This window comes from Petaurus breviceps, unplaced genomic scaffold, assembly GCF_028583685.1.
Source record: "Petaurus breviceps papuanus isolate PSGF00001 unplaced genomic scaffold, PetGlider_PUasm1.0 187, whole genome shotgun sequence".
In the NCBI taxonomy this organism is placed as follows: Eukaryota; Metazoa; Chordata; class Mammalia; order Diprotodontia; family Petauridae; genus Petaurus; species Petaurus breviceps.
This window is the reverse complement of record NW_027185799.1, coordinates 27,792,423-27,819,617: the sequence shown is the minus strand read 5'-3', so window position 1 is coordinate 27,819,617 and position 27,195 is coordinate 27,792,423. Positions and strand designations below refer to the sequence as shown.

At 37.4% G+C, this 27,195-nt stretch overlaps 1 protein-coding gene across 2 annotated transcripts in view; it reads right to left on the bottom strand.

The window, feature by feature from the left end:
- The window catches only part of GLIS3 (GLIS family zinc finger 3), a 606,152-nt gene that overhangs the window by 116,097 nt on the left and 462,860 nt on the right, over window positions 1–27,195 (bottom strand). For both annotated transcript variants that reach the window (XM_069090791.1, XM_069090792.1), the window contains one exon: window positions 2,062–2,203. In XM_069090791.1, the coding sequence (XP_068946892.1) occupies window positions 2,062–2,203 (142 nt within the window). The remainder of the gene's footprint in view (window positions 1–2,061; window positions 2,204–27,195) is intronic.

Here is a 27,195-nt window from a genome sequence, read left to right as displayed (position 1 = left end):
ATCTATCTATCTATCTATCTATCTATCTATCTATCTATCTATCTATCTATCTATCTACACATGCATATATACTCATACACATACACACATAGACATGTATGGCTTTTTAGGTGGGTATGGGTAGTTAAATATTGGAATTTGTTTTTATGTGTATGTAGTATTTGGTCATCATGGCCCATGTTTACCCCACAGGAATTGTAGGATTTTCAAGCTGAAAGGAAACCAATATAGTGTATAGTCCAATCACTTGATTTTATTATTTTATTAGAGGAGGAAAATGGGGTCCCCAAAGGGGAAGTGATTTGCCTAAGCACAAAAAGGTGACTCCAAATTCAGTACTCTGTCCAAAAAGTATCTCCTCCACTACATCATCAGCTCCTGGAGGGCCAAGACTTTATCATTTCCAAACTCTAAAAATCTTTGAAGGTTCTAGTACAATGCCATGCTCATAATTGAAGATCTTTAAATGAGGCAAGACAGCCACCAGTGGACAAAGTGCTGTACTTGAGATCCTGGAAAATCTGGATTAAAATCTAAAATGATTCTGACATTTATTAGCTGTGTGACTGTAGGCACATCATTTATCTTTCAACAAATCAATTGACAGTCATTTTATCAAATGCTCCTGGTGTGGCAGGCACTGTGTTCAATTTGTTCAATCATGTTGAATATTTTTATAGAAGCAATTCTTATTTTAGTATATGCTGAACTGAATGAAGGCAGATAAATGATACAATCAGTCGAGCACTATACCTGGAGCCAGGAAGACCTGAGTTCAAATCCAGTTAAAGGGGCCATCCCTTGACTTACTTCTTAAAGAGGCCTATTCACTGAATTGATGTTACCTTACTCTAAGTGAGTAAGTGAAAAGGTCTTATCTTAAAAGGGCCAGGATCTCCCATTGTTTCCTGGGTCATTGTCAGTCATCCTGATGAATATCCAGTCACTGGACCCAGATGTCTCTGGAGGAGAAAGTGAGGCTGGTGACCTTGCACAGCCCTCCCTCACTCAAATCAAAGTCAACTGCAAGTCATGTCATCATTTACTTGATGCCATGGTCCTCTTTGAAAATGAAGGACAAACACAGCAAGCAAGACACTTATAAGCTGGGTGACCCTGGGCATGTCATTTAAATGCTGCCTGCCTCTCATATATAAAATAGAGATAAGTAATATCCAGAGTACTCAGCTCACAATAAGGCTATGAAGCTCCAATGAGATGAAGCACATGAAATGCTTTGCAAACATTAAACACACAATATAATTGACATTTATTATTACTATATGTTTCTTGATGATGGGGCCTCACAGAACAATTTGCTTAATGTACTTTTTGGCATTTGAATAAACAGATGGAGAACTGTCAAGTTTGAAAACACACCCACTCATGTCTTTCACCTAAATGATGCCACCAAATCACTAAGTCTTTAGAATGAAAATAATTTTCTTCTTGGATAGGGGGTCCTTTCTCATTTCTCAATACATACGTGAAATATTCAGACATGAAGTCAGCTATGTCTTAAACCCAGGCAGGGGAAAGATGACTTGGAAGTCATAGTATTATAGATGGTGACAATCAGTAATGAAAAAGCATGCAGCCTAATTTGTTGATTTGTATTTTCCTAGAGAACATGGCTTAATAGGACTTCTTTTTAAAATGCGAAGAAGACTATGTGTTATGTTGTTCTATTAGGAAATACATAAGCAGCCTGTGACCTGCTTCAAGGGGAACATCGCTCCTGAGCTCTAAATCAAGTTTAGTCCATTAAAGGTGACTGAAAGGGATGGGTGAACAAAACTGTTGGCAACAGTCCAGTCCTAGGAGGACAAGTGCTTTCCTTGACTTTGTTTCTTTATGAGAAAAAAACAGTCTGCTGCCAAAACTATCTCAGGAATTATGAAAAACACATATATGCCCATCTGTATCTACATGTTAAATGCAAAATACAATAGTTTTTAAGGAGGAGGCCTTTCTTGAGTGAGAATTTTTTTAAACAACAAAAGATTATAAAGTAGATGTTTAATGTCATTTCACCTTCATTTCCTTTTTTTTTTTTTTTACCTGAATAGATATCGTGGACAGATCCTGGAGATCTTCCCATGGTACCATCTACAACATCCTGGGGAGAAGTGGTGGGTTGGAGAGGCTGAATAGTGAGGCAATTATTGAAGATATCTTGATCGAGCTCCATGCTTGACCGCAACTAAGAAAAGGGAAAAGAAAAAACAAAAAGAACAAAGATGGAAAAGGAATACTTCCTGGGAATATTTTCCTGAGAAGGAAGAATGACCTAAGATCCAATAAAGGACAAATTAGCCAAACCAGGGGGTTTGCATTTGGCAAATGGGGAAGAAATCACAATATGTTGGGAAATGAAACTGATTTAGCCTTTGGTATCTGTGTTTTCAAGAGCCTAGCTTCCTATATTTCTTTTTCTTGTCTGTAATGTATATTATTCATAGTGATAGTAATAACATCAGTAACACATTTAGTTGGATTATCAAGTTGGCTTATAAGGTATTATAAAAGTAATAAAGATAGAGCCATGAAAAATTACTTGTGGTAATTTTATCACTCTAGAATCAGTGGACTTGGGTTCAGATCTTATTTCTGATGCTTATTACCTGTGTGACCTTGGATGAATGACTTATCGTCCCTCAGGTTTCTCATCTGTAAAATGAAGGGTTTAGGCTAGATAGCCTCTGACGTCCCTTCCAACTCCTATCCCATAGCCTTACCATCTTAAGAGAGCTAGTGTTTCAGGGATCATCTGAAATAGATATGCCCTTCTACCATTGTAAATACTGATCTTACTACATTTTAAGGGATTGCCTTTGTGAGTTGTGAGCTGCATAATGATCAAAACAAAAAAAAAAAACAAACTCTTCATCAATCCACCACTACTTGGGTAATGGAACTTTCTAAACTTTACTAGACTAGTCCTCTGATACTGGACTGATACTCAGAGATATTCCATCTTGGTTGGACCTCTGGGGCTTATGTTCTGTTGGCACAGCTTTCAAGAACCCAGGGTCACCTGCAAATGGCCATGAGTGGTAGAGATCTCAGATTATATAAGTTTGCAGAAGGGGAGAGGAAAGAAAGCAGATGTTAAGTAAAAGTACTGTGGATTATTTTTGGCTGTTTTGTGTGTTTTTTAATCAGCAGTAAGTTACTGTTTAGATAGAAGTATTTTTCCAACCTCATAAAGCCTAGTGATTTAAAAACATATGTCCTGTTCTCAGTCCAGGAAAGCAGAAATGGCACGGCGACCCTGACTGAGGGAAAAGACCATTTAGTACATGCAGCATGTGCAAGATATTTTTTTTTCATTTTTGCAAAACCATTTGCACAGCTTCAGCACACGCTAGTCTACATTTGCATTGCTGACCAAAAATCTCCAGAGTGAATGTTTAATGCTCTCGGGGCCTTTGTAAGGTATGTTTGTTATTTGGGTGCTAACCTAAAAACACATGCGGCTTAAGTAAAACTGAAAGAAGGAAAAAAAAATCAAGGCTTAGCATGAATTCTGGTAATCACTTCTAATTTATCTTCTGTACTTAAAATGTGTTCTGGGGCCCATATGTTTTACCCAGAGTAGTCATCAACCCTCTATCTGCTTTCTATTACCTACCCATTCTCAAGGCTTTTAATGTTATCAGTAGTAATAAAGGCTTTCCATGAAATTAGGGTCACGTGTATGGAGCCAAATGCCTGCAAGTCTTCCTTAGCATTGGCGTCACTATACAGTTAAGTTTTCATTAAGTGATTTTTATTAACTGCAAAGGAGAGTTATATTGCTTGCCCACAGGATTTAGGATTTGAGTAGACCATTGCTAGAGTATGCCTGTCCATGGTGGGGAGAATAATCAGGAAAGTTATGGAAGATTTGTCCCAAAGGATCAGAGGAACCAAGGGAAATGGCATTTTGATACAACAGCCTTTTTAAAACCAAGACAACCCTACCAGGATTACCGTTCTTTCTTTTTCTCCACCATCTGATTCCTCATTTGCTTATCTTATACCCCATCATCACCTTATTCTCTCTTCTTTCCTGTCCTTGTTTGCTATTCAGTAATTTCATTCAAATCTGACTCTTTGTGACTTCTTTTGGGATTTTCTTGGTAAAGATACTGGAGTAGTTTGCAATTTCCTTATCCAGCTCATTTTACAGATGAGGAAACTGAGGCAAACAGGGTTGAGTGACTTGCCTAGGGTCGCACAGCTACTAAATTGTCTGATTCAAAAACTGAACTCAACTCTTCCTGACTCTAGACCTGCCACTTTATCTACTGTGCTACCCAGCTGCCCATTTTTCTTGTCCTTTTCTCAGTAAAAAATCTATGTTATAAATAAGATTATGATCTATTTTTAACATTTTAATTTAAATTTTTCAATGAACAAAAATCTACTTTCTTTTATTTCCATTTCCTCCTGACCATTGAGAAAAAGGAAAAACAAAACCATTATAATATGCATATCAACCAAAAAAAATTCTACCATTGGCTGTGTATAATGAATTTTTTTTAAAAGAAGAGTTGTGGACAAGTACACAGGTTTTAAGTAAGAGGATCTGGATTAGAATGATAGTTCTGCTATTTAACTAGCTCTGTGAACTTGGAACAAACAACTTTGCCTTCTGAATTTCAGCATCTTCACATGTAAAGTGAGAACAATTGACTAGAAAAGAAAGAACACTAAATGTGGAGTCCCAGGACTTGAGAAAGAATCCCAATTCTTTTACTTACTACCTATGTGACCTTGGATAAATCACTCAACCTACAAAATGAGGAAGTTGGACTAGTCAGTTTCAAAGGCTCCTTCCAGCTTTAGCTCTTTGATCCTTTCTACTTCTAAAACACAAAATCTAATAATTATTTGATAACTTCAGTCTTTGGGGCCTCAGTTTTCAATCAGCAAAATGAGTACTTTGGGCTAGCCTTGCTGATCTCTAAAAGTCTCTTCAAATTCTAAACTCCTGTGTTTCTAGATGTTTCATTAAAGGTCAGGTTTAAGAGTAGCACTGCATGAATGGAACCCTAAACAACAGGATACATGGTAGAACAGTCAATTTGAGGTAATTTTAAAAAGTGTCTTTCTTCTAAAGAGATCAAATAAATTAATGGACGGGTGAAATTAGAGACTGACCTCCATCTGATTCTATTCAACTTTAAAGTAGGGATTGCTATGTTCTGGAAATGTAGGTTATTGGAAACACATTCTACTAGCATCCATGATGAGGTACAAATTCTTGAAAAAATTGGAATCCATGAGAAAGAAAGGGGTTTTCTTTAAGCAGAAAAAAGGAAACATTTTCGGAGGGTAAATGAAAAATATTAAATACTTACTTTACCTAGTATTCCTTTAAAATTTAGCCATTATGTCCATTTAGAAACATTAAAATGCACTATGTTTGACTTCATTTGTACATTGAAATATCATGTTTATTTTATTTAAAAATGTAAATGTCTGGGGGTAAAAGAAAAATAAGGTAGAAAACTTGTTTTCCATTTTCCCCCCAGAAAATTCTCCAAGAGATCATGAAAAATGTTTTGTGGGTTCTTTTCCAATTTCCCCCCATTCCCTCCACCCTTATACCTTTTCACGTGTATGACTAAGAATTTTACTGTGTAGTCGATTATACAGGTATAAAGGTGGAGAGGCAAAAAGGGATGCCCTAATTGTCCTGAAATATAGTAATATTTCTATATTATATATAAATATAATAGTAAATTTATATTATATAAATATAATAATAAATAAATAAAATAGATATATAGTACTAATTTTATATAACCATTATGCTATTATTTCTATCTCTATTAAGTGAATTGCTTAGATAGCCAGGTGATACAGCGGCTATAACACCAGGCCTGGAATTAGGAAGACTTATGTTCAGATTTGACTTTAGACACTAGCTATGTGACTCACAATAAGTCACTTAACCTTTTTATCTCAGTTTGCTCAACTGTATAATGGAAATAATAATAATAGTACCATGCTCTCAGGGTCATTGTGAGAATTGTGAGATAATATCTGTAAAGCCCTTAGCATAGTACTGGACACATAGTAGGTGCGATATAAATGATGGCTATAAGCATCATTATCATCATCACCATCATCTTCATAATCATCATTATTTCAAGTCATGAACTTAAGATTTTTCTTTCCCTTTGCTAACCAGTTTGTTAAAATAGTGGTCTACACCTACTGTCTATCCCTTTCACCATTCAACCTTTAACCTCCTGAAGACCCTTCAAAGCCTTGAATACTGGTTTTTTTTATTCACAATATTGCTAAAAGTGCTATCTCAAAATTTGTCAATTATTTTCATATTTTTCTGCAAATCCAGTAGCTTTTTGTACCAAAGTTTAAAATATAGGCATGATAGATTTTTGGCAGGGGATGAATGGAATGAACTTAACAAGGGCCAGTAAAAACACAGTCATCTGGAGCCTTGTGGATTGATTCAAGAGAATTGTAAACTTCAAATGGGGGAAGGGAGAAAACTTCACATAATCCTTATATTTGGCACTAGAGAGATCAGTAGACACTAAACAGAAGGAAGAGTAACTGAATAGAGAAGTTGTCTTCAAACTTTCACGATCGTCATCTCCATAAGAAAGAAAATGAACCATATACCTCCCCATATATGTTATTTATAAATTCTATGCCTATGGTAATGTATTAATAATTATGTACCTTGTAAAACATATTAAAAGAGATCAAATAAGAATGAAATAAAGATGGAATGACATTGGATTCTAGAGTCAACAGACAGATACTGGAATTTATTGCCTGGGAGAGTGACATGGCTATAAGAAAATCATTTTGGTAACTGTGTGCATGATTGACGGGAGGAGGGAGAGATTTGAGGAAAAGAGACAAATTATAAATTGCTATTGCAATAGTTCAGGCAAGAATTGATAACAGACTGGGAGGTGACTGCTTTGAGTCAAGAAAGAAAAGCAAATGTGAGAGATATGGAGATAGAAACAACAAAATGTGGCAACTGATTTTGACACATTGGATGAGTGAGAGTATAGAGATGAAGATGAAATCACAAGGTTATGAACCTGGTTGACCTGAATGAAAATAATGTTCTTCATAGTCAGAGGGAAGTTTGGAAGAGGTATGGGTTTAGGGATGGAAAAAAATGTAATTAGATCTAGGATAGATTTAGATCTAGACTTCGACTGAGTGAAGATGGGTTTCGTGATGGGCTGCACGGTGGGCATGGCTGCCGGGGCACTATTTGGCACCTTCTCGTGCCTTAGGATTGGGATGCGGGGCCGAGATCAGATGGGAGGAATTGTCAAAACCATGATGCAGAGTGGGGGTACCTTTGGAACATTTATGGCCATTGGAATGGGCATCTGTTGCTGACCATGCCGGCTGCACCTCTCCCAACATCCCCTCACACCTCCTTGTATAATATAATAAAAGGCTTTGAGTGAAAACAAAACAAAACAAAACAAAAAAAAAAACCATGGCTGATCCATGACATCTCATTTATTATAATTCACGTTGTCCTGCCCAAAAGATAAAAATGTGAGGACGGTAATGGGGTTCTTATTCTCTAGTCATTGCCACCAGGTGCAGTAACCATTGCAGCCAATAGGTTATTTGAGAGGCAGAGAGTAGGGATGATGGGGGAGAGAGGTGAGAGTGGTGGAATTTTCCCAATGGTATTTTCACAACTGCTGCTATGAGTGCTGAGGAAGCAATGGGGTTACTACTCCTAGGCACCAACATATGACTAAGAATAGGGGAGGATGGAAGCTTCCATAAGCAAAGGAGAGTTTGGATTGGGAGTTTGGAGGAATAAAGTTGAATGGAAACAAGCCCTATGATTGACTCTAATAAGGAGAGCGGGATTCAACCCATTTTCCCATCCTCCATCTGGTTACCCCTTGAGATAAAGTCATGGCCCCCACTTTGGAGATTACTAGGAAAAAGGACTGTATTAATGGAAAACCATATTGAAGAAGAAGTCCAGAGATAAAATCTATTGCAATAGATATTTATGGATTATGATAAATGATAAGTTTGAGATGCTAACACAATGAGACCAACTTGACCTCTTAGGTTTCTGTTATATTTGAAGGCATGAGATTTATGATGGGAATTAGGCTCTGGAAAGGTATGCCTCACTCAGAAAGAAAAGACTAAAAGTGTGGGGGGGGGTGAAGCAGTATATATTTTAATTATATATACTTATGTGAGGAAATCCAGAAAAATGAGAGTTGACATGGTAGAACATATTTGGATGAGTATCAATGGAGGTTAAAACAGAAATAATATTGTTAAAGTGTATACTTCATACACTTTGTAAAGAGGGAAGAATTAGGGAGCTGGGGAACAGATCATAAAGCTGAGCTCTAGGAGACTTCTATCTGCAGGTTTGTGATCTGTTCCCCAAATTTCTAATTCTTCCCTCTTTACAATGTATGAAGTATACACCTCTAATAATATCATTTCTCCTTCAATGTCTACTGATCCTCATGATGAATTGATGTATTGATTCTCATGATCTTCACGATGTACAAACCTGGTTTGATTTTGGAGCTGTAGGAGACTTCAATTATGTGCAATTTACAAGCATTCTTTTTTTTTTAAGAAGAGTAACCACTGAATTTGTGATTTGTGATTACTGAATCATCATCTAATCTTTAAAAGGTAGAGGAATGATAAGGATAGAATCTGACCAAAAAAAAGAGGTAGAACTGTTTGCTATAGGGGAAGCAATGGGAACCTTAAAAGCAGGTTTATATTCTATCACTGAGTTTTTGATAGAGGAGAGGAAAGCTAGACAGATTACTGAGCATGCTAGATTTAGAAAAACAGAGTTCTAAATGTTCAGAGAAACAACAGGAAGGATTACAATGGCCTAACATTTTCCAAGGGGCGTCAGCCCATGAGTGAAGGGTAGCTCTTAAAAATGAAATTCTGAACATACAAGAAAGAAAAAAAAAATGATGGGTAGAAAAGGGGAGAGATGCCTACAGAGACCTATCATTTAGATTTTTAAAAGCATATCAGGAATATGGAATCCAGAGTGAGTAACTGAGGACCAGAATGAGATGAGATTTTCAATGAATGCTAAAAATAACAAAACATGCTGTTTTTTTTTTTTCTCAGCTACGTTGAGTACAAGAGGAAGATTAAGATTAAAAACATTTGGCATGGTCCAGCTAATAACACAGGAGTTGTCTTATATACCTGGAACTCTCTCCCTTCTTGTGTTTGTCTCATTGCTTTCCTGGCTTCCTTCAAGTATCAGCTAACATCCTACCTTCTTCAAAATGTCCTTGCCAATTCTCTTTAATCATAGTGTCTTCTTTTAACAATTACCTCCAATTTATCCTATATATGTATTGTTTATCCATAGTGTTTGCATATTGTCTCCCCCATTAGACTATGCGTTCCTTGAGAATAGAACTTTTATCTTTGTATCCCTAGAATTAACCCAGTGTTAGGAACAGAGTAGGCACTTAATAAATGCTCACTAACTTCCTTTGAGGAGGTCAGACTACTCAACTCTTATTTATGTTTCCCTTCTCAAGGAATAGGTTCTTTGGATTCAGAAGGACAAGAAAAATGTATAGTGGTTAGTGAAGACCCAAGAAAAATAAAGAAGTGGGCAATTTCTAACAAATCTCAATGAGTTCAGGCCCTACTGTATGACCTGGTTGACCTCTATCCTTCAGTAGTGAAAGAACTGGCAGAGGCGACATCTAAACTGCTATCTGTCAGCATTAAAAGACCATGAAGAATGGGAGGAATGCCAGAGGACTAGAGGAGGGGAAAAGTCCCAAATCTCTGATAAGAGGGAACCAAAGGTAAATTTTAGAAACTATAAAACAGTAAGTTTTATTTCTGATTCTGGCAATATTCTAAAGAATATTAAAGATTTTGTTTGTGAGCACTTTAGAAAAGGAAGTAGTGAACATTAGAAACCTATATGACTTCATCAAGAACAAGTCATGAGAAACTATCTTCATTTCCTTTTCTTTTTTTTTTTTTTACAAAATACCTGGAGTAATGGGGCAGCTAGGTGGCACAGTAGAAAGAGTGCCAGGCATCAAATCAGAAAAACTTATCTTCCTGAGTTCAAATCCAGTCTCGGATAATTAGTAGGGCCCTGGGCAAGTCATTTGACCCCATTTGCCTCAGTTTCATGATCTGTAAAATGAGCTGGAGAAGGAAATGGCAAACCATTCCAGTATCTTTGCCAAGAAAACAAAATGAGGTCACAAAAAGTCAGATATGACTGAAAAATGACTGAACAACAACAAAACCTGGAATGGTAGATAAGGGAATGCCTTAGACATAATTATAACAACTGACTTTAACATAGTATGTTCAAGTTCGCAAAGCACATATATTATCTTATTTGAGTCTCACAATAACCTTATGATAGTTACTACAGATCCACATTTTACAGATGAGGAAACTAAGACTATGAGAGATTAAGTGATTTGGTCCTGTGTAAAGGATTGCTGTCATGGGCAAAAATTTGAACCCAGGTCCTTGAGATTTCAAGTCCAGTACTCTATAAACTATATCACACTTGACTTTGATGAAGTAACTCAAGCCATCCTTGTGGAAAGTACCCAGAGAAATGCACTAGAAGATACTAGAAGTACATTTTGGTAGATTTGAAAATATCTGAGTGACTAGATTTAAATAGTTAACAAGACGATAGAAATTTAGGGAGAGTTCTTTTGTGAACTCTAGGGATCCAGGCTTGGCCCTGTGTATTTAACATTTTTTTCAATAACTTGGAAGGTGTGCTAACAAATTGAACAATTTTTTCAGATTACATGAAGTTTGAAGGCATAGTTAGCAGGTTTGATGACAGAATTGGGATCTAGAAATATCTGGATGAGCTGGAATGACTCACTGAATGAAAATAAATGGTATTTAATAGGAACAAATGTGATTGGGTTCCAAAAAATATGCAAAGGAGGAGGTAGTGTCAACAACATTTCTCGTGAATAAGATCTGGAGGTTTTAGCAGATTGAAAGCTCAATAATTTTTAACCCTGTGACATGGCAGTCAAAAAAAGCTAAGACTAGTCTAGGCTACATAGATAGAAACATAGCGACCACAACAAGAGATGTAGTAGTAATGCAACATTTGCTAGAGTCGAGCCACACCTGAAGTACTGTTTTCAGTTCTAGTAAGAATGTTTTAAGAAAGACAGATAATCTGGAAAGCATCCAGAAGAAAATGATCAAGATATTAAAAGACTAGGCAATATACTATATAATGATCAGTTAAGGGAATTAGAACTGTTAAGCATGGAGAAAAAAAAAGATTTAGCAGTAATGTAGTTGTCTTTAAATACTTAAAGGGTTTGTCATATGACAAAAAAAAAGTAGGTAGTGGGTGCTTGATCCTAGGGAGCAAGGCCATTGAACGATGGTGGAAGAGAAGCAGATAACAGCTTGGTGGAAGGAAGAAGTTCTTTAAAAGACTGATTCAAAAATGGAATGGGCTGCCTTAGTAGGTTCATAATCACTGAAGGTATTCAGGAAGAAAATTGGTTTCCAAAATTTGTTGTAGATTTTGTAGAAGGAATTTTTGGTGACATATAGGTTAAACAAGATAACTTCTGAGATTCCTTTCAGCACTTGGATTCTATAATTATATAAATGGGAATGTTCCCACTGAACTTAACATCTCTACCTCTGTCCTTTCAACTGTTCTATATTTCTAATTGTCTAAAGCAAAGTTGTCACATTTGCAGCACTTTGGGAGAGCTACCCTAACCAGATTAAAATGTAATTTGGAAACTTTTAACAAAATAAATGAAAACACAATAGAACATAAACAATGTTAATTTGTGGTATTCTAAGTCATTATGTAGTTGGAAAGGAGTTTCTATTTCAGTTGGATAACACTGGTCTACAAAACAACTCCAGTGGGATGTCCCACCATCTTGTTAATGTCAATATGTCCAAACTAAAATCCTCACATCCTCCATTCCTGTAACAGTCTCTCTCATCACCACCACTTCTCAGAATACCTGGCTTCCTTCAAGACTCAGCTTAAGCTCCACCTTCTACATGAAATCTTTCTGGATGCCCTCAAGCATCCAATGTCCTTTCTTTAATCCAAATTACAGTACCTTATATTAATTTTGTATATATTTTGTATAGTATTCCTATAGGTCAATGTTGTTATTTCTCTCTATCCTTAAAATTACTTGAAGTCAGGGAGTGTTTCCTTTTTCCTTTTGTATTTCCATTGCTTAGCACAGTGCCCAATATGTGAGTAGGTGCTTAAATGCTTACTGAGGATTCATTGCTTCAGGATATCTTATCCATAGGCACAGTGGAAATGGCCCTGGATTTACAGTTAGAGGGCCTGTATTTGAATCCTTGCTTGGTCACTTGCTACCTGTAGAACCCTGGGCAAGTCATTCTACTGATCTATGATTGAGTCTCTTCATCTGTAAAATGGGAGCTCTCAAATTACATGATTTCTAAAGTAATTTTCAGCTCTAAGTATATGATCTTATGATCTCAATACCTCTAATAACTCAACCATCCCAAAAGGTAGTTCAATTTGTTGTTGTGATTTAAAAAATGAATATTTGGTGGCTACCATCTTGTTTTGAGTTTCTCCTCACTTAGGTTAATCTTCAAATAACAGAAATATAGTCCATCAAAAGGTCTATATTCAAAGCCTGTGTTCCATTGGTATGACCTTTGAGACCCTTGGGTCACTTCCATGAGATTATGAGGCTAGTGGGAGGGTCAGAGAAGGCTTTGGGAAGGAGATATCATCTGAACTGAGCTTTGAGAAAAGAAAAAAAAATGTATTTGAGGGATGAGAATTTAGCCTCTTCTGAGTACCTTTCAGGCAAGGGTGACAGCTTGAATGAATTCAAGGAAGCAGATGATATGGGTATTGACTTAGGTAATCACACCATAATGGACTTAGAGGTAGAGAACACCTCTCAGAGGTCATTTGGTCCAACACCTTCATTTTACAGATGAGGAGACTGAAGTCCAGTGATATTAAATGATTTATCCAATTCCACACAAGTAGTATCTAAGATAGGATTTGAACCCAGGCCCTGTTACCCCAGAGCCAATGAGCTCTGCCTATTTATGAAGAATAAATTTCAGTCTAGTTTTGGACACAATGCCCTTTTTTCTCTCCTCTACCCATAAAGATATTGTTATTGTTCTTCAAGCATTTTTCAGTCATGTCCAACTTGTCATGACCCCACTTGGTGTTTTCTTGGCAGAGACAAACATCACCACCAACCTACCACTGGAGTGCTTTGCCATTTCCTTCTCCAACTCATTTTACAAATGAATAAACTGGGGCACACAGGGTTAAGTGACTTGCCTAGGGTCACACAGCTAGTGTCAGAGGCCAGATTTTAACTCAGGAAGATGAATTTGACTTGCGGCCAGGCACTCAATTCCCTGAGTCATTAATTTAAAGACCACTTTAAATCCCACATTCTCCATGATCTTACTCTGACCAAACTGGGTCATACAGATTTCTCCCTTCTTTGAATATTATACTAATATTTAAAACCATACAGTTCATCACCAACTATTTTCTATTTTATAAATTAATATTCTCTTGTGCATCTCTATTTTAAGCTTCCTGAGGGCAGGAGCCATGTATAAGTGTTTGAAATGATCCCATAGTAGGTAGAATAACTCAAGGTACATATAGCATGTGCTCAGTATATGCTTGCTTAATGATTAGAAATATTTGTTTAAGTATGGGGCACAGCCTTATATCTCAAGGTGATCATAATTGAATTATGTATGAGGACAGATTTGTTCAAAAACATACAATGCAGCCATTGATCAGTGATCTTTGTTACTGGTGGAGAAAAGATGGATCCTTCTAAAGAGCAGATTAACCAGTATCATTTCTGTTGGACTTGGAATGCAGCCTGAGCCACATGTTCACAGCACAAGGGAGAAATATGTTCAGACACGTGCATTTGACTCTGTCCTTGTCCCCATTCTGCCTCACTCTTGGTGGCCTGGGACCCAGCTGTGCAGAGAAAGGCTGGAGACCAGAGGTCACTGCTGAGAGGCCTCAGAACGTATCATATACACCAGAAAATAATTAGGATCTCGCTGCATGTATCTTTCTAAGCCTAAATATGTAATATGCCATAGTGGAGGAAAGTGCTACAGTCCTGGGTGGAAGGCTATGATGATGATATGACAATGAGAGGAAAGCTGTCATTCACCTTTCCATGTGCTAAAGACCTGGGGCTTTGGTAGACTACTTTCATACTTAATCTCTCTTTCTGTCCAGGTGCAAGTAAACAGCCAGGCTATTTAGCTTCTACACAACCTTCCATTGTGAAATATTTTTCCAAATCATCGTTATTCCACCTTCATAATGAAATCACCCATCAGGCTTGACAAGGTTTCTGCATTCGAAACTTGAGCTGTTTCCCTAACAATGTAGGGATTTCTCTTCATATATAAAAATAAGGCAGTGTTGATTGTAATTTGTATTTGTTTTTGTTCACAGGTATTCTGTTAATGTTTATAAGCTCTTGGAAGAAGAGAAGGAAATTCTACTCCTGTCATTTTCTCATTTCAGATATGATTGAATAATCACCCAAGATTAAGTAAGTCAAGTAGAAGTAATTGGGGGGGGGGGAGAGGCTCGTACTCTGCCATGTTTGGTTTCATTAAATTTTCTTCCAAGAGCAAAGGGTTTCTGCTTGCCTGAAGCATGACATGCTTCCAAAGAAAACGAGGAACAATCAAAGGCCCTTTTGTTTTCCATTTCTCCAATGAGGGGATTCTATCTGGGCTGTGCATGTTTATGCATCACCTTGCAGGGCCTTCTTTTGTTCTTCAGCAATCAAATGCCACAAAAATATGTTTCTGAAGAAACTTGGCCAGAAGGAAAGATGGGGAGGATTTTTCCAAGAGGGTTAAGGTTAATTACCAGAACATTCCACTGTCCTCTACAGTACCTAGGGCAGTGTTGACTCTCAGTGAATTAACTTATTGCCAAAAGGATTATTCATAATTACAATGAATTAACCTATTTTGGTTATTACAAATAACTTCCAAATGAGTTTAAGAATTCCCACTCTAGGGTATTTTTCCACATTGAAATTTATTAAATGATTTTGGCATATCATAGATAATTAATCTCCAAGAGATTTCCATTAAACCAACTTCCTCTGGGAATCTCTAATTTACAGAAAGAGAGGGTCAGGATGAACATCAGGCAATCAAAAAAATTAGGCTGGAACTGATCTCTGGGTGAAGGATGGTTCACATGGAATTTTGAAATTAGGTAACATATAATTAAATCCCTTCCTTATTCATGTAAGGAAATGGAAGCTCTGAAAGATTACAAAGCTTAGGAAATTCAGAAACAGGACTTGAATCCAGGCCTTCCAACTTTCTCCACCTGTACCTCATTTCCTCCTCTGTTTCTGAACACAAAGCTCTTTCCACTGTCAGAATGTCTACTTGAGATTCCAGATTTATTTCCCAAGTATTATTTTCATAATGTTATATTCCTTAGGTCAACCCAGGGTAATTTGTTTAAAAAATAACACTGGCAAAACATATTAAGTATATATAGTAAGACATTCTAGCCACCATATTTCACAATGTTGCTCTGAGTTCCAAAGTAGGATGACAAGAACTGTTTCCCCTCACCAAAGCAGTAAGAGCAGGGATTTCTTCCTCACTAAGATTAATAATGAGCTGTTCCTCTCCCGAGGGCTCCGTAAGATTGAAAACTGAGATGGGACAAGGGAAGGCTAATGATTTTAAGAGTAGGGATAAAGGCTGAAGGATCCCTGAGGTACGTTAGCCTCCTGCCAGTATAAGCCCTTAAAGATACTGCTTGGATGCAGGCCAGCTCCTTCTTTCTTCACCTTCCCTTCCTTCCCTCCCCCATCCCATTCACTGATCCACCTGCTTCTCTTTCCAACTGAAACCACCTGTTGCTTTTGACTAATATTTCTCCCCTTCTCTAGTCTATGGTAGAACAAAGCAGTCTTAGAGTTTCTCTTCACTCTCTGGTCCTGAAGCAAGCATATAATATGTGAGGTTTTCAAAGGGTTCCATGTAAAGTAAACACACACACACACACACACACACACACACACCTCACCACCCTCAACAAAACACACCCTCCAAACAAAAAGAAGCATGAAGAATACAGCTAGGCAGGCAGTGTACTGAGTTAGTCCATTAGTACATATGTCCTAGGCATTCATTGAAGATGAATCAAGAAACGGTTCAGGCATCAAACAGAAGAAGCCCAGACTAGATCTATCTGAAAATGATGTCAGCCCTTCATTGATCTACTGCTGCTTGCTAAAGCAAAAGCCCATATTTTAAACTCTAATATTCTCCTTTTACTACTACTTGACTATGAATCACAGACTCTATGACCTCAGGAGAATCACAATTTCAGATGACGTAAAGGACAATGAAAGGATACACAGTGGGTGAAAATGGTAGCAGTATATTATTAATGATGAATGGTGCACAAGTGGACTAAACTATTGAGTGTTTGTAGGAGCAGGAAAGGGAACTCACCATCATGTAGTATCATATGTTTAGGACTAAAAGGGAGCTTTAGAGTCATTCTCATTCAACTCCCCTCATTTTACAGATGTGGAAACTGAGGCCAGGTGAGGATACATGACTTGGCCACAGTCACATAGGTAACGAATGGAAGAGGCAGAATTTGAACTCATGCCCTCTTTCTCCAAAGCCAACACTCATACTATTTTATTCTGCCTCCCAAAGAGAGGGAGGACAAGGGATGATGAATGGATAGCCTAAATGCTTCACTGACTTTGGTGATTTATTTATTTACTTAGTTAAATTGGGGGGGAAGGGGAGGCAATCAGGGTTAAGTGACTTGCCCAAGGTCACACAGCAATTAAGTGTCTGAGGTAAAATTTGAACTTTGGTCATCCTGACTCCAGGGCTGGTGCTCTATCCATCAAGTCACCTAGCTGCCTCTTCATTAATGTATTTAAAGAGCCAGAGGAGACCTGGATCTGGATATCTAGATCCCATAGGACAATGGTGTCAAACTTAAACAGAAATGGGGGCTAATAAATCATTCAGAAAGAAAGCTTTAACATGTATTGGTATCTCTGATCCAAAGTGTTTTTTTTCATTTATTTTGTTTAATATTTCACAATCACATTTTAATGTGGTTTGGGCTATCCTCAGGAGTGCTTTGGGCCCCATGCTGCTTGCTGGCCCCATATTTTGATACCCATGTCCTGTGGGGCATTTGTGGTTGTGCTCTGTGCTAGAGAAAGGAACCCTCACCTTGATGGAATCAGAATCTCTTAGGGTACTGAAGAATACTTAGCCATTAGCAATATTGGAAAACAGAAAGAGAAGAGAAAATTTTTTTTAAACCAACACCTTTTATGTCTCCACCCATCCTAACTTCTCTTTCTCTTTATAGAAGGAGGAAAAGATCAAGCCCACATCAGTCTCAGATTTTCCAAGACTCTCATGACTTCAAGAAATATTCATTCCACCATTGGCTTGCTCTGATTCTTTTGAGGTAATGGAACCAAAACTCATCTCCTTTTAACAGGTTTTGGAAAATGAATATCCTCAGTAAGACTGTGTTTACTTTTTGAAAGATCCATGATTTTGTTATTCTGTACCTCTTCCCACCCACTGACACAGACTGAAAGGTCTCCTTTGCCCTGAGGAATCAACAGCCCAAGAGGGCCATGCTTTTCAACAAATACTGGCACTAGGAGAGGAGAACTCCTGACCTCTTTTGCAGTCCTAACACCACAGACTGTCCAAGATCAGTTGTGTGTCAAGGTGAGAAGTGGGAATTCAGGTTTTCAGGTAGCACTGGGAAGTTCAGCATTGACAAGGGAAAGGAAATATTACATGCAGTGGTTATTGACAGGGAAGGGGAAATCCTAAGGCCACTTGGTCAAAGTCACCATTTGTTTAGTGAGGGTCTAGCTAAAAGAGGCAATCCATAAACTGGGGATGGCCTATACTCAAAAATTAATGATGTAACTAAATCTTAAACCATAGCTTGTTTGAATCAATTCAGTTAGCTTCTGCCTTCCCATCTTGTGTCATCTTGATGGTATTTGATGAACACACACTGGATTCCATGATACAGGACAGCAACAAAAATGTTACAGTAGTAGTTGTTTCTTCTTTGTACTTGAATACTGGACACTTAACCCAGGGCCTGGCACATAGCAGATACTTACCAAATATTTTTTGAATGATATATGATACAAAATGTATTTTCCACAAACTTCTTAACACTGTGGTGACTAAGTATTTCCTCTTAATATCCCATTTACGATAACAAAAGCAGTGCTGCTGTCCAACTAGGGAAGACAGACTCCCCCTCCCCCTTTTTTGTTCAAGACTCTAAAGAATGTTGGCAGCTGAAAGGCATGTAGAATGGAATTTGTCTATTGCTACATTTGTAAAAACATCACTTTTTCATAAGTCAATATTATTCTAATACTGACATCAAGAACTTTACATTCCTTCTGACTGGAAAATGATATACAAACCCAGACAATCAAAGGGGGATTCAAGCTTTATCCAAAGAAAGCCAAACATTCAACTGAAGGACATATTGCTTTTTTTTTAAAGCAGACATAGGAAAAATCAAAGTGGAATTTCTCATTGTTATTAAAAACATCCTCCTTTGCCTTTCATAGCCTGGTTTTGGATCTGTGAACACACAAAGCTAAACTAAATGGCTCACCCCTGTGATAGCTACCTAAATTCCTCTGGACAAAAGCTGACATGAAATAATATGACCACACGCATTCCACTCCATCTATTCAAGCATATCATTTTTCTTTCTATTCAAATATTCTTGAGGTTTAATTAAGTTGGCCTGCTATCTAGTAATTACTTTCCCCCTCTTATTACCACCTTCTATTGTCTTTCATTGAATTGATTTGTGACTATAGATACTGCCTATGCTATACCTTTGCAAGTGTGGGGATAGACGTTGAGCTTAAGGCAGGAAGATCCATTTTTCCCCTTTCTTTTAATGAGAAAGTTTGACTGCAAGAGATTTAAGACTGCATAAGTACATAACTCACTCATAGAAGCAGGGGCTTCCTAAGTCACCTAGTCTAACATTTTTCACTTTGCAGATGAGAAAACTAAATCCTGAAGAGTGACTTCATTGACATCACAGAAATAGTAAGCATAACAGCCACTATTTGAACCCACATCTTCTGACTCCAAATCCAACACTCCAAACAATAAAACATGCTGCCCCTCTTTGGACTACACACAATATATTTACCTCTGAAAGCAATTGTTTTAATGACACGTCTTGGGAATAGTAATTGCTACTGCCTCACTAAACTACTCTTCTCTTGAGTTATTTCCATAGGGCAGGTAAAAAATAAAGTATGCCCCTAAGAAATGTGTTGAGAAAAAATGGTTAGAACCATTTTCTAGAAACCACCTCATCTCTACATAGTGAAGAGAGAGGGAGAAAGGGGGGGAGGAGGGAGACAGAGAGAGAGAGACAGAGAGGGAGAGAAAAAATCATTTGAAATAGCAGTTAAAAGAAGAACAGAGATTTTTCTTTTCCTGAATATTACTGGATAAACATTAATGTTATATTTCCTACATAACAATATTTCTTCCCAATTGCTTTGTATTTTGGATGTGAAAACTAGAAATTCTGATATTTGAATATATGACTATTTTGTGGATTCATCCCTTCTTCAGTTTAAGCATTCTTTTCCCCAGAGATATTATAGCCATAATCATGTCTTTTTATCCTGTGTGATTTTTCACCACAACTTTTCATAAATTCTCCCTAGAGATCTAACCAATATCCTGGAGGATTTATTTTGTGGTTTTAAAAAATACTTCACATAGGCTGTTTAATTCTTCACTCTTGCTACAAGATCAACCCACCTGATGTTCTGGGTTTTTTTTTAATGTTCTTTTATGTCCTCATGTAGGTGTCATTGTTGATAAGATGCTAATCCCTATTTCTACTGAATGTGTGATTCCTTTGTCCTTTGCACTACCCACAAGCTTGATTCTTCAGATATCATGGTGTTCAATGTGAATATCAGTGCTAAAAGAATGAGCTTTTGCATCAGGGATAATTTACTGAATGGAATATGATCCAGTCTAGTCTCCTCATTGTCTTCAATTTTAGACCCATTGATCATTGTCCTTTTGCAATGCCTTTCAAGACATATGTAGTGCTGGACTAACTCAACTGTCTTCCTAGTCAAAGACACATCAAGATTTGGATGATGTTTGTTTATTTATTTATTTTGCTTTTTGCAGGGGGCTTATTGGGGTTAAGTGACATGCCCAAGGTCACATGGCTAGCAAGTGTTAAGTGTCTTGGATTTGAAATCAGGTCCTCCTTACTCCAGGGTTGGTGCTCTATTCGCTGCTCCACCTACCTGCTCCTGCTGTTTATTTTTTATCCACTTTGTTTTTCCAATGTAGATTGTTAGTCCAATATTTTTCTAGTGATTTTACAATGCACTGAGGAAATTTTGCAGTGTTTTGGAGTTAGGTGTAATTAGTATGATGTCATCTATAACTAAGGCATTTAGAAAACCTTGCCACAGGAATTTTAGTGTTACAAAATATTTCAATAAATTTCCTTGGCATCATTATGATTATGGATGGGAAGGCAGATAAAATTTTTCTATAAGCTTAAAAGATTCAAAGTCTGGGATGTTTGGGTGCCTAGAAGACAGAATGTTGAGGCTGAGAGGTAAAGGGGATGGTCCTCATCTTCTTCTGACTCCTGGTTCCTAAACCAGTATTCTTTTTACATATGTCCATTCCACCATATTCTCATTTCATTCCCTATGAGGTAATGCAACCAAATTAAAAATTTTAATATTTGAATGGGTATGAAAGAGGAATTAGTTCTACTTGGCTCCAAGACTATAATGAGAAATAACAGGAAGCATATCTAAGCTCAATCTAAGGGAAAAACTTCCTAACCATCAAAGGTAAACCAAAATGTAATGGGTTGTTTTGGTATATAATGGCTTTTCCATCTCCGGAGACTTTTAAGAAGTTGGAAGACCAGATGTTTGCCATACAGCTATGCTGCAGAAGGGATTCCTACTCATATGTGGACTCAATAGCCTCTAACATTTCAAACTTGGAAATTCAATGATACTTGGAAATTTTTCTAGTTAAGTATTCTTCCTACACCTTATAAAATGTGGTGTATTTCTTTTAGTTATCAGGTCTTGTAGAGCCCATAAACTCAATCTTCTGTTATTTCTCAATTTACTTCTATACATTCTATGTTCAATATAGCTTGTTCATTATAGCAATTAGCACACACCTCCCCCATGGTTAGTTGTTATTATTGGAAATCATTTCAAGAGATCCTGGGAATTGGGAACATTATTTAGTTGTTTGTGTCTTAAATGATGCTTTGAGCAAGGACAGTTTTGCTTCTCCAAATATAAATTGATAACAGCAAATCTTTCATCTGTTTTCTGAGAAAGGACTGAATGAACTATTCCCTGAGATGGTAATATGAAAGAGAATATTACCCCCAAAATTCTGATTTTTAATGAACAAATGAAAAAAAATGTTTGTTGACTGGATAGATGGATAAAAAGATGTCTTGAAGGAGAGTGGAGTAAGACCAATATGCTATAGGCTAGAATGTCCACTATTTCATTCAAGTAGAAAAACATCCTGTTTAGTGTGTCTTTGGAGAAAACAGAGGCTATTCAGGTCAGTCAAATTAAACAGGCAACATGATGTAGTAGAAAGACCACTTAATTTGGAATCAAGAGATGTGAGTTAAAATCTCTGCTCTGCTGTTTGCCACCTAGGTAGCTTTGGGCCACTGACAACCTTTCTAGCCCTCAGTTGTAAAACAAGAGTCAAATTATGTGATTTCTAAAGTTCTTTCCAGTTCCAAATCACAATAAGCCTAGGGAGTAGAACTTAAGAGAATAATTAAGGAACCAACCAACACTTCCCATAAAGTAACACCTCTGAAACAAATATGAGAACCACTAGTGTGTTCAGGAAATAACAGGCCTCTCTTCTCCCCAGGTGCCCATCCCATTGTTACAGTCCATAACAGCTGGGCACCCTTCCTCTAAATCTAAATGCCAGAGCAGTCTGACCAGAGAAGACACATCCTTTATTATTTTTTTTCCCCTCTCATTTCTTGAAGATCAAAAGCATGACACTAGGCCACCACTGAAACACCCCCAGCCCGCCACCTCCCCCATTGGGGAGCACCAAACCAATTCCCTGATTTCTCATGTCCTTACAACAGGCGTCAATGATGTAACAACCCCAATAAACAGGGGTGTCTGCCTGCGCCAGCTCTCTAATCACTTTCAAAGTACGTTTTTTTCTCATTGACCACACTCAAAGGAACTGGTCACTCGTAGTCTCAAAAGTTTTACAACAAATTGTGTGATTAAATTCCTTAAACACTTCTGTCCATTACTAATCCTCTTTTGCCAACATCCCTTTCAGGAAAAATTGCTGCGCTGCACGGTGCCTGATTTATATTTCATTTTGAGAACAGGAAGTAAAGGGATTAAAGTTAAGGATTAAAACACTTACTCTTTACTGCATTTTTTCTGCAGAATGGTTTCCTGGTTGTCATGGCTACTGCTCACTGACCCTTAGCCTTTGAAGGCATCTCTCTTTGCATTAATAAAATATTTTAAATGAGACTCCATGGAAAACAATAGAGGAAATAGCCTTAAGTTCAATTGCTCTCAAAAGAAGAAACCAGATTTTTTTTATCTTTTTTTTTTTTTTGCATCCTCAGGAGTGAAACTTAAACTAAAAGATTGTGCAGGCACAATCTAAGACTGGAAGCTGCAGGACAGAAATTATTCAGTCGTGACACAATAGGCTTATGGAATGGTTACTTCATTCCCATTGTATAAAACTGATGCTTGGAGAAAATTGCCGGTTGGCAGGGGATTTCTCAAATGTTGCAATGCTGCAGAATGTACTCAATGCAAAAAATGCACATAAACAGGGTGTTGTAATTCCAAATAAAAATGCCATCTGCAAAGTGAAAAACACTGGTTTCCATAACAATTCTAACTAACATCATGTGTAGCAAGTTAGGCTTAAAAAAAAAAATCACTTGATTTGGAGGACTTGGGTTTTAATTCTGGCTCTCCTACTTATTAGCTGTGTATCCTTAGGGTTCAGCTAAATTCTACTTACAGATATTTATTAATCATTATCACTCAACTCTGGCTTTCCCCTCAGGTCTAGAATATGTTCCCTCCATATTTCTGCCTCAAAGAATTCCTCTCTTCCTTTAAGATTAGCCTCAAACATCACCTTCTACATGAAGCTTTTTGTCAATTGTCAGTGCCCTCCTTCCCAAACGACCTTGTATACAAGGTCGTTTTTTTGATACTAACTTTATATTTATTCTGTATATATTTTCAAATGGCCTTGTTTCCCCAATTAGAATATAAACTTCATATGTGTAGGAATCCTGTCCTTTTTGCTTCCATCCCTGGGGCCTAGCTCAGTGATTGGTACAATGTAAATTGGGTGCTTAATTGAGACTTTTTGATTGACTGATAAGCCCTTCTCATGTACTTGTATTCTACTTAGATGATCTCCAAGGTCCAGTCCAACTCTAAATCCTATAACCCTTCAAATTCTAGGGTTGTTAAGGCCGTTTCTTTGGAAGCTGCTGTTTATGGTGAGACTAAGACCAGAGGACAAACAGCAAATCTCAACACTCTGAGCTTATGTCTGTGCTGGACATACTAATAAGAACCAATTAAGGCCATTTACTATTTGTGTACCATGGGCCAACAGTACTGCTATTTACAACTGTTTATGTTTGGCACATATCAATGATATTTACTTTTGAACTACTGCCTGGAAGCCTTTAGAAACCCAAAGAAAAATTATAAGATTAAAGACATATTATTACTGTTATCATCATCAGTCATCTCTGCCCATATTCTAATAGTACCATGAGGTTTAAAATGCTTTTGTCACAATAACTGTGCGAGATAGCTAGTGAATGTATTATTTTCCCAATTTTTAAGGAGCCAAGACTGCCAAGAGCTCAGTATAAATGAAAGAGCTTGTCCCACGAAGATATCAAGTGCCAGAGTAGTATTTTGAACCCAGATCTGCTCCCAGAGAGCAATACTCTCACTACAGCTAATGTAGTCCTTTTTAAAATTATGTAGCATTTTTATTTTTAACTAAATTAATCACATGCAAATAATGACCTAGTGTATTAGAGCTATCAGGGTCCTTAAAATCATCTTCGTTTAGTATATCCCCTCACTTTATAAATGAGAAAACTGAGTCTCAGAGAGGTTAACTGTTCTGCCCAAGGTCATAACTGACACCTAGGACGTGCAAATGGCTCTATTCAGGAGAACTGGAAATAATCACAATATTAGTTAAAGTGAGATTCTACCTGTTTACACCGTGTTGCCAACCAGATGGAGGATAACGAGCAATTAACTAAGTCATACAGGCAGAAGAATTGATAATTAACATTGAGCACTTTCAAAGATGGAAGTTGACAATCATTTTGAGTGATTTCAAGTGTTTATCTAACTTTCCCCTTTTCTTGGTTTCACTTGTTTTTGATAAAGTCACCATCCTGTCAGAATTGTTCTCAGTTTCCAACCTCCCTACCCAACCCATCCAAATCAGTTGCTAAGTTTTGTTTATCTTCTTGATTTTTCTTACACAATATTTTTTGCCTCCATCCCTTTCTCACCTCTCCCAGAGCTATTATCCTAGAGCAGGCACTCATCACCTTTCACCTCAATAATTGTAGCATCCCCTTATTTGGTCTCCTTGTCCCAAGTTTCTCCTCTCTCCTATTTATCATTCACACAGCTGGTAAAATGATATATTATAGCATAATTCTAACTGTGTCCGTTTTTGGCTTAATACACTTCAGTGGCTCTTTGTTGCCTCTAAAATCAAATAAAAATCCCTATGTTTGGCATCGAAAGGCCATACATCCAAAATATATTAAGGCTAAAAAAAAACAATCTAGGGATGTTCCTCTCAGCTAATCTGAGGAGATCAGTCTTCCAACAAGCATTTGTTGTTTACTTTATGCTAGGAACTCTGCTAAGTGCTAGAAATACAAAAAAAAGAAATAGAAAAAGAAAAAAATTCTTCTGTCAAAGGAGCTTACATTCTAAAGGGAGAGATGGCAAGTAAATAAATAGGTACAAGCAAGAGCTGAGATTTGAAGGAAGATAAGGATTCTAAGCATCGGATGGTAGGAGAAAGTTTTTCTCAGGATGGGGCAAAGGCACAGAGATCGTGTTCGAGGACAAGAAGTGAGGTCTGGTTGGATGGAAGATGATACAAAATGGATGACACACAATAAACCTGGAAAGGTAGATGGGAGTAAGGTAGCAATATACTCTTTGAAGCTGTCTTCTTTTTAATAGCTGTAATTATTCACTTTATGCAAAGCTGAAAAGCAGAATAAGGGTCAAGTGTATGTAAAATTGTAAAAATAAGTACTGGTCTTTGTAGTCCCTTCATGTACCCTTTTAAGCAATCATTAAAGCACCTACTAATTTATTAAGCACCCATTACGTATTAGACACTGCATAATGGGAATACAAAATAAGCAAGACACAGTCTGTGACCTTCAATTGCTCACAGACTAAATGGGGAGACAACAGGAAAGCAAATATATGCAAGTAAGCTACATATAGGGTAAACAGGAAATAATTAACAGAGGGAAGGTACTGCAATCAGGAGGGGTTGAGAACCTTTTCAAGATTTCTCCTCTTTCCTTTTCAGAAGTTATCCATGTTCACAATTCATAAGGACCTTTCACATAGTGACCTGCTTAGGTCCTCCCAGCTTTTTTTTTTCAGTCACCTACTTCCATTAAAAACTATGCATCTCACATCTCTGTCCTAGTTCTGGGAGCACTCCCTAGATCCAAGATGACTCTGGGGGGAAAGCAGGGGTTAGCTTTGGGTCCCTATAAGCTAATAAGGAATTCTTACATAGGATCTGAACACTCAAAGAATAGGGAACCAGCATGGTTTATGATGTACTCTGTACTAAGACTAGTTTAGAATGACTCAGAATTGTCTTGCCTTGGACTCATTCTGAACTGATGACATTTATTGTGTTTATCAAATTGGCAGAATGAAAGGGAACTCCTTGAGAATTTCATTCTTCCTCATCCCTGCTCCTTTCTGGGGACAGGCAGAAGGGATAGACCTGTAATTTCCTTAATAGAGAGAGTCCCTTGCAAGGAACTTTCTCTGTCAATGCAGGTCAGAACCTTCTCTGTAATTTATAGCCCTAGTGGTTGAGAACACTGAGTGGTTAAATGACTTGCAAGGCCACAAAGCGAGAATGTGTCAGGAGGCAAGACAAACTCAGGTCTTCCTGGCTATTAGGCCAGATCTCTGTCTACTATCTAACAATATCTCTGGTAGCAGGGGCAAGTAGTAGAAAATGAGTATTTTCAGTCCCTAAACTACAGGTACTAGGCAGTTGAGAAACATATCAAATTAGAGGAACACTGGAGCCAACTTGAATCAGCTCATGAGAGCTGATTGTTAAATTTTCAATGTGAGCATTTATACCTCAGAAATCATTCAACATTACAAATCAGAGCTTGATTTATCATTTTGTTGATAGTCTTGACTTAAGAAAACAATACATAAAATGTTAATAATGAATATTAAACCTATAAGTGTGTTCTGCATAATTTATTTTTTTTTCCTGAAGAGATAGTTGCTAAACATTAACTGAAAAATTAAATGCTAATTTAGATCACCTTGCTTGTAAAAGCATTGAGCTTTTATTGATGGCTGATGAGATAGGTACTTAGTTGGTAAGTGGTCATTTCAGGCTCATAAAATCTCAGAAATGAAACAGGCCTAAGAGATCATACAGTCTAACCTGGACCTTATTAGGAACCATATTTACAACACCCTCAACAAGTGGTCATCCAACCTCCACTTAGAACTGCCTGTAACGGGAAATTCACTACTTCCTCAGGCAACCAACTCTTATATAATATGGTTTCTGGTCTCTCTTACCATTGTGATTACCTTCCCCTGAAATTGCTCCAACTGTCAATGTCTTTCTTTATGTACAGTGCTCAGAACTAAATACCATCATCCAGATACAACAGAATCCAGATGTAGC